Here is a 19033-nt window from a genome sequence, read left to right as displayed (position 1 = left end):
CACTTGTTGTAGTAGCCTAATGTAATACTACTACATTTAAATCATTACACACCAGAGAACCAAAGCATGGTTTCAGACCTGCCTCAGTCTCCACAGACAGAGAAATAATCCAAGTCTTTCACTGGCCATCTGTCTGTGTGTGCACACCTGTCTGGCCCGCCCGACAACTGTTACGTACACAGCTGCTACAGAGTAGGCTGCTGCCATCAATGTAAGATGGAAATAGTGGCATGATAGAGGCAGAGTGGCCTGTCCCCAAAGGCCATGATCCCCTTCATCTCTCTTTTTCACTACTACTACTACTACTAATAATAATAATAAGAATAAGAATAAGAATAAGAAGAATCCTAATAATAATAATAATAATACTGATAATAATATAATATAGGCCTACTGTATCACATCATACAGTTTTGCAAGGACAAAACAAAAGACTGACACTCCAGTCCAAACCACAAAAGGTGAAAATAATATTTATTTATTTGTAGTTTTGACCTATTACAAAATATACAGTAACACATTAAAATTTTATGTAATATTTACTTCAGTGCAAACTCGGGCAGGTCCTCTGAATTTGGTTTACAGTTGGTATAAAAAAAGGCGACACAAACCTTTTCCAACAAACCACAATTCATATGACGTTCTCTCTCGACAAAAGGTGACTGAAGGGGCTGGCGAGGGTGCGGTCACTTCTAAGGCTTCATGCTGAACAAACAGTTTGTGAAGATTAGTTTATTTGTAAGGCAACTGCACATTTTTGTAGCTTGGAGACATGTTGCTATTTAAACTAAAAAAGGGATTCCAGTTGCTTACAAATTATACTCTAATGTAGGCGAATTGGATGAATGAGAATCACCATGTTGTGAATTTTTTCCCCAAATGTTTGAAGGGAACATACTGTAGAGCCTTCCACACCTTTTGATAACAGATAGAAAATACACATACTGCCCACACATTTAAAATGACATGAAATCTGTGCGTGTGTGGTGTGTGTTATGTCAATGTGTCTGTCTGTTTTGTGGAGTGTGTCAGTGCGCGTGCGTGTTTGTGTGGGCGCATGCACGTGCATTTCTCAATGTCTGTGTCTGTCTGTGTGTATGTGTGCGTGCGTGCGTGTGTGCTCCCTGCACGTGCACGTGCGCTTGTGTGTATGTTTATAACACACGGTTAGCTTAGCGTCCTTTGAACACAGTGTCCAGTATCCTGTCCCCTTTGTCGGAGAACCAGTAGCCAGCCATGGCGGCCACGGCTCCCATGAAGATGGAGGTGAAGACCATGTCTCCCTTGGCAGCCAGCGTGGCCAGAGCACACAGGATCACCCCGAAGAACATCTGCTGAAGCACCTCCACCTCCTCCTCCTGGAGGTCGTCGAACAGACCCTTCTCATGCGACCCTGAAAATCACAGATCGGCATGTTTAGGGAGGGAACAGGCATGTTTAGGGACACAGGCATGTTTAGGGAAGTTATAAGTTACAAGAGTTTAGTTATAAATATACATTTGGTTTAGTTATAAGGTATATGAATGTAGCTATATGCTTAGTTACACAATAAGTTAAGAGTTTAGATATACCGGTACATGTAAGTTTAGTTATAAGTTAAGGTTTAGTTATAGGTGATAAGTTATAAAAGTTATATTTAAGTGATATTTAGTTATATTAATGAAGAAGGGCATCCTACTCCTGGATGTCATGGGGCAGGCCCTTCTTATACAACACTGAAATTCACACAGGAACACATTACATACAATTCACTGTAGCTGAGGCTTTTATCCAAAGCAATTTACAGTTATTTACGGTAGGTACAGTACAGTACATTGACTATAGTCCCAGGAGCAATGTGGGGTCAGAAGGTGCCTTGCTCAAATAGCCTCAACATAGTCCATGGCTGCCCACCAACAACACTGTGATGTTTATTTCGAATTAGGATATGCATTTTACATAGGAAATACTGTGACGTGTGTGTGTGTGTGTGTGTGTGTGTGTGTGTGTGTGTGTGTGTGTGTGTGTGTGTGTGTGTGTGTGTGTGTGTGTGTGTGTGTCTGTGTCTGTGTGTGTGTGTGTGAGTGAGAGAGAGAGAGAGAGAGAGAGAGAGAGAGAGAGAGAGAAAGAGAGAGAGAGAGAGAGCGCACCTGTGTACAAGTTCAACATGTCTGTGCTGTGTAGCAGAGGGAGAAATAAGAAATATCCATGCTCCTCTCAAGGTGTATGTGCACTTGCGTGTTTGTGATTTGGTGACAGCGTGAGACTAAGTGTCCATTTTACTGAGTGTACATCATACTGAGCGTGTGCAGTATGTTTTGCCTCTTTTCCACTGCCCTTTTTCTGGTAGGCCTACAGGTCCACACAGCGTGACTCGACTCGGCCGCCATTTTTAGCTCTTCGAATAGGCACGACACAGCTCAATCGTAAAGCAAAAAGTGGCGGCTGAGTCGCTCTGTGTCGAGCTGTAATGCAGGCCTACCAGAAAACCGGCAGTGGAAAAGAGGCAACAGTGTAGCACCTCCACATTACATTACATTACAGTGTACATTATACTGAGTGTGTGCAGTATGTTTGTGTCTATTTTCCTCACCAGCGGTTGGAATCGGTTTGCAGATGCCCCCCTCCCGACGGAACCCCTTGGCACATTGGCAGTAGAAGGAGCCCTCCCTGTTCACACAGAACTCATCCAGCCCTGGGCACACCAGCTCATTCTCACCGCACTCATCAATGTCTGCAGGGGCAAAACACAAGTAAATGATTCAATTAAATAAAAATAATTAGTCCACAAAAAAATAAACTATTGAGCTATGTATGAACTTTTGTTCACTACACAGCAGCACAAATTGTCATTTCCCATCGTATCATGCTACTAATAGACAAACAAGAACGCAAACAGAAACCCAAACCCAAAAAAGGAAATTGCTTCACCTCAGTAGACCTGTGTTAACAATGTGTACCAGTATTGTGTTTGTGTAACTTAATGTAACTTAATATATTTTAGTGGGGGATGCCAACAGGTTGAAATGTTTGTCATGGTTATTCATGCAGCTCATGATGTTTGTACTGAGGATACTACAGACATTGCATTACACTTTACACTGGCTTATATCTCACAGGGGATTTTATTGAAACTGACTTGCAAAGGGGACATGATTCTGAGGGAAGGAGAGGAGAGGAGAGGAGAGGAGAGGAGAGGAGAGGAGAGGAGAGGAGAAAAGAGGAGAGGAGAGGAGAGGAGAGGAGTAAAGAAGAAAGAGGAGGAGATGTACCACAGATATCCAGAGTAACACTGAGTAAACAAAGGCACAACAATGTTAATGCAGTTGTAAGTTCAGGGAACTAAGATAAAACACATACATCCATTTAAATGGGTGACACTGTAGAATAACTACTTATAAATACCTTTATAAGCGCTTTATAAATAATGAACTAATTACGAACAATATGTTTACAAATGTTTGTAAATGAGCAGCACAGCAGATACAGCACAGTCGAATCAGTCCTGGAAGTTTCTCCTCCAAAGACCAAAAGGCTTGAAACCACATAAAACTCACACAGTAGAAGTCGATTATAACTCCACAGTGCAGTCGTAGTTTGGTTCTTACTCATTTACAAACATTTGAAAATGTTTATTATTATTATTTTATTTAAAAAAATAAAGATTAAGTCCACAAGTCCACAACTCAACATCTGATGAAGGCCATGCTGCCTGAAACATATTAAAAACAGAAACAAGAACCTTGATGTTACGGACTTTGGTTTTTGTTTTCAAGGCAGTCAGGGAACTGTGAAATGAGGCTGTTATAGGTAAGAGGCCATACCTACACATTTTGCACCTGTCATCCTGTATCCATTGGCACACTTCTTACAGCGCGCGGGTCCACTGCCCATGCAAGCCACGCACGCGGGGTCACAACCTACCATGAAACGAGAAAAAGCACACCATGAATGAATCAATCAATCTGTTGTCTTTATTTGATAGACTTGTCAATGTCCGCAACCACTCCATAAATTGCTACAGACTAAGGAGGAGTAATAAGGCTCTTTCAGACCCATGTTATAAATGTGCTGTTACAGTACCAGAATGGCAAAGACCAACTCAGGGTTACTGAAGACTAAAATGGCAAAAAAAAAGTTACACGTTTGTAGTATGGCCTTTGTAGTACTATTGTAGTAAAGTGTCTTCATTGACTACTATAGTGTTCCACTTCAGGAATAGTGCTCATTCTGAGGCTACAGAACAATATGAAGACAAACAAATGAAAAGCCTTAACACAGACAAGCATGTGATTATAAATGCATTCTAAATGTGAATGTGTAAGTTTGATATTATGGAGAAAAAAGTATTTATGGGAGCAATGTGCAAGGACATGTTTTCCCCTCTTTTGCAAGAGCCAGCCAGAAGGCAACAAGGCACAGATACATCAGTTATGTGTGAAACACAAGTACCTGCACACAGGTGGAAACTGACGCACACAATGCTCAGGTGGGGTCAAGCACTGGTGTCACTTTTACCTCTTATGAGAGTTGTACCCAAAACACAATTTCGTTGCCTTGTAGACACTGACAATAAACTCTTGAATTAAATTAAATAAAACACGCAAGTGCACTAACAGACACTCTGTAATGCATTACACTGGGTGCTTAACTTTGTAAATAACATCTTTAGAAAAACATGAATGAAGAAGCACTCAACAGTTTTACATTTCTTTTATAATCGGGTCACAATTTACATTTCGGACTGACACTACCTAAGTGTGAAATGGCGATAACTGAGTATTTCTTTGTTTATTTCCCATGGGCTCAGCCATCATGCCCAGTTCTTTACAGTATAAGGAGCATGTTGACATGGTCCCCTGAAAAAATAAGGTGTTGCATTGTGGATGTAATTTCTAAAGTTGCTCAAGATACTTATTTTTGAGGGTTTTCACATTACATTACATGAAACTGCAGAACGCAGCTTTTTGCGGTGACAGAAGTCATGTCACTGATGCTGTCCAAACACCCAACCTGACTAACAAATTCTCTACGTCTTGTCTATGGGAAACACTGTGCACAGTACATTTTGCTGTCTTAATTCAGCACAGAGAGAGTCATATGAACACTTCCAGTTGATCCTACTGTCAAGTGTTGAATTGAAGCAATCAGAATGTTCTCGTGCACTCACGCCCAGACAGCTGCAACTCACCTCTGCATTCGAAGGAGCCCTCTGTGTTGAAGCAGTAGGTGTTGGAGGGGCATCCAGATGTCCTGGCGTCACACTCATCCACATCTGGGGACGGCAATGACATGAGACAAACAGAACAGGACAGATCCGCCTTTAAATGTGCATTTATACATGCTTTTATCTTTTTATTTACCTATTCTACTTGTATTCATGCTATAAAAAAGAGAGCCCAACTTCGCATTTAAGTATCGATACTCATTTACAGTTACTTTGTTTCTTTCATGCTTTTATCTTTTACATTTTCCTTTTTCTACTAGTATGTGTCCTTTGACATTTACACTCACCGGCCACTTAATTGGACACACCTTTCTACCTGAGTGTTGATGCAAATTTCGAATCAGCCAATTACATGGTGGCACCTCAAATGCATTTAGGCACGTAGACATCGTCAAGACAATATGATGCCGTTCAAACCGAACATCATAATGGGGAAGAGGTGTGACTTAAATGACTTTGAACATTGCAAAGGAATGCACATTTGAAAGAAATTTGCCACTAGTGTAGCAAAGTGTGAGTTATTCACCATCCAGGGGCTTGGGGGCCCCAAGCGACTGCCTGCTTAGCCTGGTGACAAGATGCACCTCTGTCAATACTGTGACTCTGACAATGGATTCAAAAGTCAGTGTAACATGCCGCAGGGGGGCAGTGCTGCACTTTCAACTCTAAAGCTCTTAATATTTACACAATATCGAGTGCAATTGTCTTTGAAAATGTTCCACTAATTAAAGAATAAAAAAGCCCTACTTTTGTGTGGGACCAAATGTTATCTGAAATGGAATCAAATATTTTGAGAGTTATTAACACTGGTATGTTTACTGTGCACTTACCCACACAGTGGGTGTCATGGAGCATCCAGCCGTCTTTGCATGCCAGGCACGTCTTGTTGTCGTGCCCTCCGCAAGCTTTGCATGTGTCTGAACACTGGTGGGCCACGGCCGGCCACGGCAGGGACAGGCACAGCCACATGCACAGGGAGACTGACAGCACAGAGTTCCAAAGGGAAGGCATCGCTCTGTTAGGGGGACTGTGGGCTACTGCAAAAACCAGGCAAACAGAAGAGTGATGTCTAAACTTGTGAACAAATCCTATGCTGCAATGCGGTATTAAAACAGCATGTATTTTATTTTCACTGCAGAATATTCACAATAAAAATGGTTCATTCAACACTTAGGGAGTATTTGGTGTCAAAGTACTAAAGTTGTAGGCTATAAAGTAGAAGTACTCTTACAGATGTAATTAACACTAGTGGTAGGGTATGACATTACATTGTTTCAACTTTGTAATATAATACTTCTAGTGCTGTAATTACATCTGTAAGAGTTCTGCTACTTCATACATCTCTGCAGTACACACAGAGTGATCCCAGAGTTTATAATAGGATCAATATTGATTGTGACAGTTTACACCATTTATTCTTCATGATGTAGTATTATGTGTACTACAAAAGGAAGGCGTAATTATTATGCACACACATACTTTATTAGAATTGGTAGTAGGCGTGCCGTAGTGTCTATCATGTAGGTTGGACTTTGTCTACACCAGGTTTGAAACCTTCTACTCTAGGTGAACAACAGGTGCAGAACTGAAACAGCTGGAAAAACAAAAACAAAAAAGGATTAAGACTACACGTTTGTTTCATGCCAAATAATTTATTTCAACAACAATTAGTCGACATAATAAGCTGTTGCTCTAACTTCCGAAGATCCATTCGTCCCCTCAGGACCAAGAAGCGTGTGCTGGCATGGGGTCACTTACAGTAGGCAAACTTTTTTCTCAAGAGATAAAAATAGCACCTTCTTTGGGAAAGACGAAATACCAAGATTGGCGGTTCAATTTCTCTAACAGATAACACGAAGCGTCCTTACAAACTCTGTACAAACTATTTTGTCTTTACCTCTATACGTCACCACCTTTATCCTGGACTTCACAGCCGTCCCAGCGCGTTCATTTTATTTCCCTTGGGCGATACTACAAAGACATTTGGTTGCGGTGCCTGGTCCGTCCTGAGCCCGCCTCATTGTAGCACTGTAGCCTTTGCATTGGTTAATTTTCTGTATCACCCCGCCCCGGGACTGTACCATGGCCAATAACATGCCAAAAGGCCTACTGAGTGCACCTCTAAACACAGAATATGTGATAAGGAAAACGTGTGACCAAAGATACAATGCAAATACATTTTGCAATGTGAATGTGTAATCTATAATAAGTCCAAAACAAACCTAACTGAACGTGTCTCATGTCTATGAATGAAAAGGTAGCCTACTGCACTGAGGTAAAAAAAAAAAAAAGTTGTAAAAAATGTCAATGTAGAATTTCCAATCTATTCAGAATCACCAAATCTCTTTGCTGTCTTAAACACTTGGACAATTTTTGTAGAAACATTAGTGAGGTTTTCTGTGGTCGAAAGTTCACACCCCTTGGTTATGTTGTTAGAGGTCTAGGTCTGTGCATTCAATATTTAACAAGGCCTCTATCGTCTTCTTAATTAGGCCTCCTTCTATTCACATCAGAGTCATGATGGCATGATTGAAATTTGTGACTTGTGTGTAGGCCAGTGACAATACGGTGTGTTAAACTTCATAGAATGAAGAGACAGCTTGTGAAACCAGGGTTACAACATCTAGTTGCTATTACAATTATGTACATGTACTATGTAGTACCACACAATATGAACAAACCCACAGTGAAAAAATGATACATTACTTCATTATTTTAAAAACGGACTTTCTTTCATACATTTCCTTTCACACAGGAAGAGAACACGACAAAGTCTGTAAATTACAGTTACCTAATTGTAGAGAAGACCAATTCACACATTCAAATGCAAACTTCATACTTAGTTTTACAACCAGACATTTCTTTTTTTAAAGATTGTAAAATATATAAATCATCCCTACCAGTACACAGCTAGGCCAGTTACCTACAAGTTCAATTAATAGTCCAATGCGAACATCATACTTCAATTGACAATAGACACAAGATTTAACATTGTTTCGAACTACACAACAAAACCTATCCGTGGTGTAGGGTGAAGGGTTACCTGGTTAACACCAGACCATATCAGTATATCAGAACGGAACGATTGTGCAAAGCAGCATGGGATTTCCCAGGTTAGGTGAAAGGAGTCATTGGGCACGATTGTGATGAAGCAGTGCTGTTTTTGCTAGGCAGTGCGCATGCACACTTTGCCAGTTTGATGCATTGTGGTTAGAAAATTATGTGATAGTTTGGCACTCAGGACTCAAACCTGCAACCTCCCAATCACAGCAACAGGCTTGGGAGCACAGGTGTGATACCACTGAGGACAGTCATGGGTAAGCGGTTAGGGCGTCAGACATGTAGCCCAAAGGTTGCCCATTCGACTCCCGACCAGCCAGGTTGGTGGGGGGAGTAATTAACCACTAATTAACCTCCTCTATGACTGAGGTACCCTGAGCATGGTGCCGTCCCGTCGCACAGCTCCCTTGGTGTGCTATTAGGAGCTACCCCCTTGCACGGGTGAGGCATACAGTAAAATGCAATTTCGTTGTGTGCAGTGAACACTTGTGTGTGGAGTGCTGCTGTGTCACAATGACAATGGGAGTTGGAGTTTCCCAGTTGGGCTTTCGCTTTCAAAAGATCCAGGCTGATAGCCCTGCTCTACCGCATCAATGTGAGGCTGGTGTTCAGCAGGGAGGTTTACTAACGCCAAACTATGCAAGTGGCATCAATTATTATGTCTTTTTGTAGAGAAAGTAAGCTCAACTCCGAAAAGTTTCTTACAAGGTCTTCGGGTGCGAGCAAACAGCAAAGTTCATGTTTAGTAAAAAAAAGCCGCACTCCCGGATCAGTTTCTTGCCATTTTAATACTGGATTAGCATGGCAGTATTAAAACGGCAAGAAACTGATCCGGGAGTGCGGCTTTTTTACTAAACATTAATTATAATGTCAACAATAGACATTTGTGTTAAATGGGTGACTATACAACCTTCATTTTATATTACTATTTGTTGGATACAAACAACAACTTATACAGGTATATGTAGATGCAATCGAAAATGGCAACCTGGTCCCCTAGCCAATGCTACAAGCAACTGTTTAATATCACGATGCATAGATCTCACTTTCACTGTGTGCGTGTGTTTGCATGCATGCATGCATGTGTATGTGTTTGTCCAAGATTGTGTGTATGCCTCAGTGTGTGCAACACACACACACACACACGCACACACACCCCAAGGGCAAACAAACCAACAGATAGGGCTATTATTACAATACCAGGCCAAACCCCCTCAGTGTGGTGGTGAAAAAAAAAGTCATGGCTGAAGAGGCACACTCTCCTCCACAGAGTTCTCCTCCAGCACTCTGGACAAATGTTCTCCAGTGCCATTGGCAGCATAAACACCAGTAGTCTGCAGCCTCCTCCTCAGTTCTCTGGACATCCATCTGGACTGCCAGCACCTCTGCAGCACACCGTCTCCACCCTGCCTCTCCGCCATGACTCCTCGGACGAACGCCCGGCTGTCTCTGGGCAGGCTGTAGAGGCTCAGTCCCTGGAAGAGTGGCGGGAGTGTGGCTGTGGCTGCTGTGGTGGACCTCCCTGGCCCATGTGGGTGAGGAGGGGTTGGAAAGGGGCTGTGCGAGTCAAACTGCACCAGGGAGAAGCGTCTGTGTGCACAGCCTCTCCGATGGTCCTCCCAGAGGCAGCTGAGGGCAGTGCTGAACACCTCTGAGGTGGTGGGGGAGGGTGAGGAGGTCGAGGAGGAGGAGGAGGAGGAGGAGGAATGGGGACCTGCTACTCCTCCACCTCCTCCTTGCTCTGAATTCTCCAAACTGTCCCCTCCTTGTTCTATTCTCCCGAGAGTCAGACCACCTCCTCTGTGAGTGCTCCCTTCACCATTTTCTACGCCCCCTACTTCCCCCCCTTCCTCCAACCTCCCTCCTCCTCCACCATATCTGCCCCAATCCTCATGTTGGCCTCCTCCACCATCATGCACCCCCCCTCCGCTATGTAGTCCCCGGTCGCCGCCTCCAACTCCACCTCTGCCCAGCCAGCTCCACTCCTCTGCCTGCTCCAGAGCCCCGCGGCTCAGCACCAGCACGGCGCGACCCCCCCTCGTCCGCAGCAGCTCCATCTGGGCGTGGAGCCAGGGCACGGGCCCCACGCTGCCCAGCTCTGTGTGGCTCCACAGGTCCAGGGACACGCTGAAGCCCAGGGCCTTCAGGGCAGAGCCCAGCAGCAACACCTGCTCTGTCACGGAGGACTCCGCATTCCCGTCTCGCTCTCCTGCTCCTCTTCCCTCTCCGCATGGTGGGTGAAGCAGCAGCACGTGGCCTCTTCCTGCTGTGGGGGCAGATAGGTTAGAGTGAATGGAAGGGGTAAAGAAATCTTTCTTTCTTTCTCTCTTCTTTGTTTCTTTCTTGTTGCCTGCTGTCTGAGCATGGTGCGTATACAGTACGTAGCCCCATCCTCCTGTGTGTCAGAATACAGTACATAGGCTACACAGGGAGACACTCAGTGTCAGAGCTCTCTCTCTCTCTCTCTCTCTCTCTCTCTCTCTCTCTCTCTCTCTCTCTCTCTCTCTCTCTCTCTCTCTCTCTCTCTCTCTCTCTCTCCCTACCCCTTTCTAATGTCTCTCAATTATACAATGTTCTCCATTCTAGAATATAGAACTTACTCCACCATCTCACTCGAAGAGAGAAATAGATCTGCAAATATTTATGGTGCATACCCTGAAGAAGACTTGTCCTTTGCCACTTCTGAAAGTACTCTGTTGAGGAAAGAAAACAGAAAATGAAGCAATCACCAAAACACCATTTCGATATTCGGGTAGTTCATAAAGTCTCACAGATCTCACAATATTCTCCCTATAGATGCTTGAAAGTTAGGCTGCATACATCCTCAAAAACAGTAATCCAGGTGCCAGGCAATCGCAGTAGCCTAGACCTAGATAGTGTGAGAGAGTGGTCTGCAAACTGGGTATAAGCTCCAAACATTATTTGGAGATTATAGCCTGTATATTATTTGGAGCCTATACTAAGTGTGCAGACAACTATTTCATTCTGCCTACAGATAATGGCTCAATGGTATATTTGAAGAGTTAACCCTCTAAATGCCATCTCCATGAAAAATGAGTTACTGAGGTAGTTGTACATGTTGGAAGCACCTTTCTACACACACAAGATCACTGTACAACATTAAAACATCAATAAAAGCAGACATAATACGAAGCAATATCAATAATATTGACCTCAAAAGCATACAAAAATAAATATAGAGAAGGTAAATACTGTACATAAATATCCAGCGTCAACCAACGCAATGTATCAGTCTTTCTCTGGGCTAGAAGTCATCCACAAAAATGGAGAGAAAGGAGGAATCACTTACTCTCAAGAGTAGTCCTTTTCACATACAGCCCAAGGAGGAAAAGGCCAAGAACCATCATCAATGCAAAGATGGGTATACTCCAGTGCCATCTTCTGGCTAGAGAGAGATAATGCAGACGTTTACAGAACAGAATCTGTCTCGCTCAATTACAGTAATGAATGAGATACTGTAGATAAACAATAGATGTAAAGGCCTTCAACAAAAACTCAAAGTCAATCCCATGCAGATGTATCTTCTAATATGTGTGCAGATAACCAGTGGGAAACGTACTGTATTCTACACACCATGGTCCAAGCTCTTTGTCCATGACCTTCACCTGAAATTATAAAAGCATTTAACATTTTTCCACAGTCCCTCCACTACTTAAATCAATTCTTTTCTCAGTTCTCATGGCACATGGCAAAATCAGTTAATCCATACAGCCTCAGACTCAGGTCTGTGGGACACAAAACACAAAACCAACTTGGACAGCAATGTTAAAGAGCCAGTCTAGAATGGCCAAAGCACATCCTCAACACCTCATAACATTACAAGTCTCGTTTTTATTTTTATTTCTAGCATCAATGCAAAAAAAATGAATGAATGAATGAATGAAACGTTATTGTCATTGTACAGGTACAACGAAATTGGTAATCCGTCATAGGCCGACTTAAGGCTCACCTTTATGCAAGGAGGCAGGTTTGAGTGGATGTTCTCGAATGCCCCTGATAACACCTAAAGAAAAAACTCAATGAGTTTGACAATGTGCAGCATACAATACATTTTGAAAACAAACAACTAAAATGACATCGTCTAGTCAAATAAGTGTGCGGTAAACTTCTTTCTTTTGAAGCATTGAACTCTCCTGTGTTTACCAGCACCTAGAAGGTGTGCATGGATCTTTGAACTGTTGCATTTACATCATCTACCTTAAGGTACACTGTGTGAGATTTTTAGTTGTTTATTTCCAGAATTCATGCTGCCCATTCACTAATGTTACCTTTTTCATGAATACTTACCACCACCATCAAATTCTAAGTATTCATTATGACTGGAAAAATAGCACTTTTCATACATGAAAAGGGGGATCTTCTCCATTTTCATTCAAATTTGGCAATAGACAGCCTAGTTTCAATGAGCAGCATAGTTGCAGTACCTTTTTGACCATTTCCTGCACAGTGTACCTTTCAGGTCAATTTCCCAGAGCTGACCTACCCACAGTCCATTGGTGGCCATGCACCAGGCGCGGTCCCCCTCCTGGTAGAGGTGCCTGCCGCCCAACGCATCCTGACAGAGCCCAGCTGCCACCATGTGGCACGGCAACACCTCCACTGTCCCCTGGCACGGCACGCTCACGTTATACCACAGCGCCGCAACGCCACTGTGGGTACGCCCCAGCTCCAACGACGAGGAGACATTGGCCAGAGCATTCTCTTCAGGTAGCCCTGTAGGAGAGACGAGTGTTCAGACAGACAGGTAAGGTTAGACCAGGTGTTACACTGTCAGTAAAATGACAATGACCATGTCTTTATCTGTTATTTAAGACTCATGTTATAGCAATGTTCTTATGATGTAGTTAAGAATTTTCAGCAAATGCTGACTGATTGCTTTGATCCCATAAAAGGGGCAATAGTGGCACATTTCGAGCTGGCACATTTCGAGGCAACGTTTTGATTTTTTTGTATTGTTTGTTTTATTCAAATGTACTACCTTTCAGGAAATTGATGTTCCGATTCTGTCCGCTGAAGGGGCAGTTCTCAGAACGGTCATCTTTGTCTTTCCACCATGCCTGATTGCATCACAGATATCATTGTTTCATTACAAGAAATCACGGTAACACTTTATAATAAGACATGCAAAATTAACACATTTTTGTAAATGAGTGGAAAATGTTATGTTCATATTTTATAGTTTTTTAAATGAAACATTTACATTTTTTTAAATAAAAATACTCTAGTAAAAGGTTTGTGAAATCGTGAACATATAATTTGTAGATGTTTTATAAGGCATTAATAAAACTTAAAATAATAATAAAACTTGTGTTCATGTTTTGTTCATCATTGGTCACACAGGACAGTTTGAAGGAGCAGAGTGGGAAACAACTGAGTGTTGCTCCAACCTTCACAAAGTAAGTTACATTAGCCTACACCTACAGTACATTTCTATGTATGTCAGTACCTGGATGCAGAGGCAGGGGGTGATGGAGTGCAGTGGAAGGGTGCCGTTGAAAGCCTGTTGGGATATGCAAAGCAGGTTGAGATAAGGAACAAAGCTATGTTTCATCTCCCTAACCATCAGTGAAGCTAATAATGTCAAATCGCCTCACCTTACAAAGTTGTGCCCCTTTGGGCTTAGAACACATGTGTACTGGACGCGATTTCGCTTTTTCCACCTTCATTTTGACTTCCCCATTCTTCAGGTCCACCTTTGGTACTAGTTTTGGGGGATCTGAAAAAAATGAATTACACTTACTTAATTCACATTTATCCTAGTTCAAATTACAAATATTTGACATGCTCAAACTAGTTAATCCACTTGTTGGCTGGCACAAAATAGCACAATTCAATCGAGGGTTTACTTAAGGTGTCAGTGACACAGTTTCCTCTTTGTATTTGCTTAAGTGGTTTTTAAACACAGTCATGACTAGAACTATCAAATAAGACCTTGTTTTTTTGGACAGCTTTGCAGTTAAGCCTAGAGGCACGATGGTGAAAGTAGATGAACCTGCTTTTGTACTTACCAGAACTAGCATCCCTGCAGCCCAGTTTTTTGCAGTCTGCGATTAGATCAGAGAGGGAGAGGGAGAGGGAGAACGAGAGCGAGAGAGAGAGAGAGAGAGAGAGAAAGAAAGAGAGAGAGAGAGAGAGAGAGAGAGAGAGAGAGAGAGAGAGAGAGAGAGAGAGAGAGAGAGAGAGAGAGAGAACAAACAACATTCCATCACGTCCTGTCATCAAACTCTCGTTTCAACAGCTGTACAGTACACATCGACCGTTTGCCATGGCTGTGTGTTGACACATACACCATAGTTGGAGGCAAAGTGTAAATGGCCCTGCCCAGTTGATGTGGGCCCAGCACAGTGTTTTAAACACCACACTGACATGATTAATCAACTGCCTCTGATAGACGTCTCATCATTTCCAACAGTGTGTCCAGAGTGAACTTGCTGAGCAGAACACCAAAACTCTCAGTGTAATTAAATTTTAAACGGCGCAGTACGACCTTCTTTTTCCTATTCTATAACATTGATGTTTGCCCTATTACTCTTACATTTCTACCACTCCACCCTTATAAGACCTTATAGGATCACTCCAGCATCCTTGTTAAACACGGTTAAACACATTAAACATTTACACATTTACACTGATCACACAGTGACCACCATCAGGCTTTTACAGTACTACGGACCATCTAAATATCCATTAAGTCATCTTTACTGTTAATTACATGCACTCACTTGATATACAGTTGAACTGAAATTACGTCCGACTGTCCCGTGTGTGACAAGACAGGGGTGCATTTCTCGAAACCAAAGTTGCTAACTACGTAAGCTACTTTGTTGTTTGCAGTGCAATTTCCCATTGACAACTACCCAAGTTGCTAACTGGCTAACAACTTCGCTTTTGAGAAACGCACCCCAGAGCAGCACTGTCAGTCATCACTCCCTTACCTGTGGATCCTCTTGCCGTTATGTTTTTGGTTACATTTTTTATCCCACGGTTGGCCTTGGCAGTCACGTGTAGCATGCCATCAAAAGGTACATCTCTTTCCAACACCACAGACTGAAACGCCACCAGAACCAGACAGGACAACAGATTACTACGAGTCTTCCAGAAGCAACGCTATTCATATGAAGTTCTTATGGGCAAGACTATGGGTTGAAATCAAAAGTCAAGGAGTACATCCAAAACCATATTAAACATTGTTGGAGCCTTGTTTTCTATACCGTAAATCATGCTGTACAAACAGCTTATTAATACTGGTATTACTAAGTATTGTGACTACAACGACTGCTCACAGTAATAGTAATGAACATATTGGACAAGCATAGTGGTCATGTCTGGTAAAGATTCAATGGGTTCAAAATATCATCTTTAAAATAAAAAAGCATTTTTGGAAAAAAACAGTGCATCATCTTTTGAAGTTAATGCAAATTTAAAAATAGCAGCAAATGGCATAGGCCTATTTAGAATTATTATTAGGTTTTTATTATTAGGTTTTATTACAAGGTTAGCCCCACCTCTATCCCATTCCCATGTTTAAGCTGGACTCCACACTCCACGCACTGACAGTGAGTGAGTTGCAGAGGCACGGTGGAGCACACTTTCAAGGAGGCAGCTGCACAAAAAAGAAACACACACACAAATGGAATGTGTCAAGACAGCAAAGTTACAATTCACGCTGGAGCTATGTAAATAAATACATACATACATACATACATACATACACACACACACACACACACACATACATACATAAAACAATACAATGCCCTTCTGTTTGCAAACATGCTTTTCTGCAGGAATGCAGTCAAGTCTGCATTTCCTCTCTTGGTCCTCAGACAAAACTTGATACACGGAACAATACATCCATTGGATTGCAATGCATCATTGGCTCATTTCCAGCCCATACGATGTCCCATTCAAATTTTCCTGAATTCTCTCTGTGTGCCAGTGAGGCTACTTTCAATAATAGCACAGTAGGCCCTATACCTATTCAGCTTACTATAGTAACCTCATTTAGTGCAACATTCTACCAGTGGATCATTCATTAGTGTTTGAAAAAACTTAAGTAGCGTACCTTTGTGCTACACCACTAAGATAATGTCACAGATTCTTAAGTAGCATTAATAGGCTAGATTACAAATTTATGGTGGTAACAACAAATTTATAACACTTGAAATAACATCTTAACTGACATTTCTGACCTCTTGACATATGCGTAGTTACATGCTGATCCTCCGTTGAGCTTCCCTCCTCACCATTCCTGCCATCATCATCGTTGTCATCATCATCTCCTCCTTCATCGTCTGTGGTGGCGACTTTGAGCCAGATGCGCACCTGGAGACAGGCCGCACAGCCCCGGTCTCGCCGCCGGCAGCAGGGGTACCCTACCGCCGAGATGTTCAGCACCTCCACAGCAGACTCGCCACAGTCCACGATGTGTGCATTTTCCGCCACACAATTATATAGACCCTTTTGGCATGTTTTCACAGACACACACACATGCACGCACACACGCACACGCACACACACACACACACGCATGCACACACACACACACATGGTACATCTTAATTGTGGTGTAGCCTATTCGGCACACACCCTTATGAAAAAGCTGAAATGTGTACCAGGTAAATTGTTGTTTTTCTAATAATGCAATATTTTCATTTCCAAAATAATGCATTACAAGACAGTAACATAGGCTATATTATGCCATTTTTCGAGTCTGTAATATTGAACTTCCAAATAATTCACTTATGAAAGAAAACCTTCAGTATGTCTGCTGTCAAGTTGAAGAGACTGAATCATGCAGTACCTTTTTCTTTTTTCAGCAATGTTTTGTGTCGTAAACATTGTTTTCATTCCATTCAATATAAATATTACAACCGCAATGTAGGCCTATGATGTTCAAGGGTGTTTTTTTGGTTTGTTTTTTCATAACTGTAACATAAATGTTTCCATGACAGTAATAATACAGCAACACTTGGTTGGTAGTGCTCTGTAGGCCTACTGTGTGTGTGTGTGTGTGTGTGTGTGTGTGTGTGTGTGTGTGTGTGTGTGTGTGTGTGTGTGTGTGTGTCTGTGTGTGTGTGTGTGTGTGTGTGTGTGAGAGAGAGAGAGCTGCCTTGGCCTGAATATATGTTAGAGTGAGCCTACGGTTAATATATGTGTAAGGATATTTGTAATGTCTCTTGTGCAGTGTTGGGCAGTAATGCATTACAAATCATTACTGTAATGCATTACTTTTTTTGCTGTAGTGCAGTAATGTAAGGCATTACAGTGCAAAAATCTGTAATATTTACTTAATTACAATGCTGCATAACTCAAGTTACAAATGCATTACAATGACCTGGATTTTAGTGGTATTCAGTGTGATGGGTCTGCCTGGGGTCAGATAGTTTTTAGTCTGCATGCTGCCAAAAACACCTCCTGTATTGGAGGTGAAAAAGTCATGACTCATGAGCTTGATTTACACAGTAATAAATAGTCAAATCCATATTTAGGCCTTCAGGGTTTTTTTTTGGCGAAAGTGACTAAAGTAAGGCAAAAGTAGTGTAATGCGTAATGCTACATTTTAAATATAATATTGTAGTGTAGGCCTAAAAAGGGATTATTTTGAAAAGACAGTAACATGTAATCAGTAGCCTAATGCATTACAGTTGTTGAGCAACCTGCCAACACTGCTCGTGTGTATGCCTTCTGTATGTATGTATGGCCTACTACCTTAATTTCCCACTAGGATCCATACATGAGCTACTCTCTCTCTACTACTTTTAGTAGCACATGCTCACCCATGGAGGCCCTACCTTGGATGTGTTGGAGATGGTGAGCGAGCTTGTATTGGACAGAAGGACGAGCAGGCAACTACAAAATAACAGTTGCCACAAAGCCATCTAAACGTCGAAAGTGATTTCCTCCAATCGGAAATTCAAAAAGGTAGCCTATGCCATTTCCATTTCGTGATGTCGCTTCATCGAAGTCCTTTGGTTTAGGCCTACGCGTCGGTGTCCACTTCCAAATCCCACCCATCCTATGGAGAGACAGAGGTAACCACCAGCCAGGATTAGTTGTTTTCATCGAACTTCCGTGGTTTCACATTCAGAGGACCAATATACAGCGCTACATGGCAAGTTTTGATCCTGTGTGTCACGTGCCGTTTTAAGTATGCCAAACATTTACAGTTACACTATCTTCGTGTAGCTTTGAAACATCAGACCCTTGCTACATTAATGTAACCTACGCATAGCCTACTAATAATCCTACCAGATTTTCCAAGTATTTAGAAAGATCGTTTCACGCTGCTGTGGGTTGTATGAGGACATGTCCAAACATAAATGCTTAGGCCCAAGGCTACTACGCATCCGCTCACCTTTCAGGCTATGTCGTAACATGGAAAATCTATGGAAATCTTTTGAAAATCGTTGGAAAGCAACCCGCGTGGACCCCGAAGCGCTACAGCAGGCCTAGACAACATTGGCATTGCCCTTGCGAAAGCCTACGGCACATACAACTGTTCATAACGAATTCAAAATAGGTATAGACTACTTACAATGGACGTTGACATGTTCACATATAGGCCTAAAGAAACTCCTTATCACAGCAAATGTATCACGAGCCCGTGGTGTAGGCCTATCCATATTCGACTGATGTTGGACCCCAGGTGTCAGGCATGAAGCAACTCTGGGTTCCAGGTAACTCCGATAGTAACACTGGCAACAGGCGAACACGAACAGGTGAGTCAGTATGTGAAAATGTGGA

The 19033-nt window shown here is 42.3% G+C and overlaps 2 protein-coding genes across 3 annotated transcripts; both read right to left on the bottom strand.

Moving 5' to 3' along the window:
* Positions 1 to 469: 469 nt before the first annotated feature.
* Positions 470 to 10105, bottom strand: LOC134462537 (protein disulfide isomerase Creld1). 2 transcript variants are annotated; one of them, XM_063215623.1, is made up of 7 exons: positions 7104 to 10105; positions 6686 to 6800; positions 6037 to 6243; positions 5171 to 5254; positions 3804 to 3899; positions 2573 to 2713; positions 470 to 1393 (listed from the first exon to the last, which is right to left on the bottom strand). In XM_063215623.1, exons 3-7 carry the CDS (start codon positions 6215 to 6217, stop codon positions 1173 to 1175), a joined length of 723 nt encoding a protein of 240 aa, XP_063071693.1. In that variant the 5' UTR covers positions 6218 to 6243; positions 6686 to 6800; positions 7104 to 10105; the 3' UTR covers positions 470 to 1172. The 2 variants fall into 2 exon arrangements, with proteins under 2 accessions (XP_063071693.1, XP_063071692.1); XM_063215622.1 differs by lacking the exon at positions 6686 to 6800.
* Positions 9505 to 19033, bottom strand: il17rc (interleukin 17 receptor C). The gene is made up of 16 exons (XM_063216659.1): positions 18825 to 19033; positions 18082 to 18305; positions 16471 to 16747; positions 15793 to 15890; positions 15223 to 15334; positions 14296 to 14331; positions 13882 to 14003; positions 13734 to 13787; positions 13266 to 13344; positions 12771 to 13000; positions 12237 to 12290; positions 11847 to 11892; positions 11577 to 11672; positions 10921 to 10959; positions 10086 to 10532; positions 9505 to 9917 (listed from the first exon to the last, which is right to left on the bottom strand). The coding sequence occupies exons 2-16, from the start codon at positions 18166 to 18168 to the stop codon at positions 9505 to 9507; spliced, it is 2190 nt and encodes a 729-aa protein (XP_063072729.1). The 5' UTR covers positions 18169 to 18305; positions 18825 to 19033.

The sequence above is a fragment of the Engraulis encrasicolus genome, chromosome 14 (assembly GCF_034702125.1).
Source record: "Engraulis encrasicolus isolate BLACKSEA-1 chromosome 14, IST_EnEncr_1.0, whole genome shotgun sequence".
NCBI classification, from domain to species: domain Eukaryota; kingdom Metazoa; phylum Chordata; class Actinopteri; order Clupeiformes; family Engraulidae; genus Engraulis; species Engraulis encrasicolus.
The sequence above is the reverse complement of the archived record's forward strand: the minus strand, read 5'-3'. Positions and strand labels throughout refer to the sequence as shown.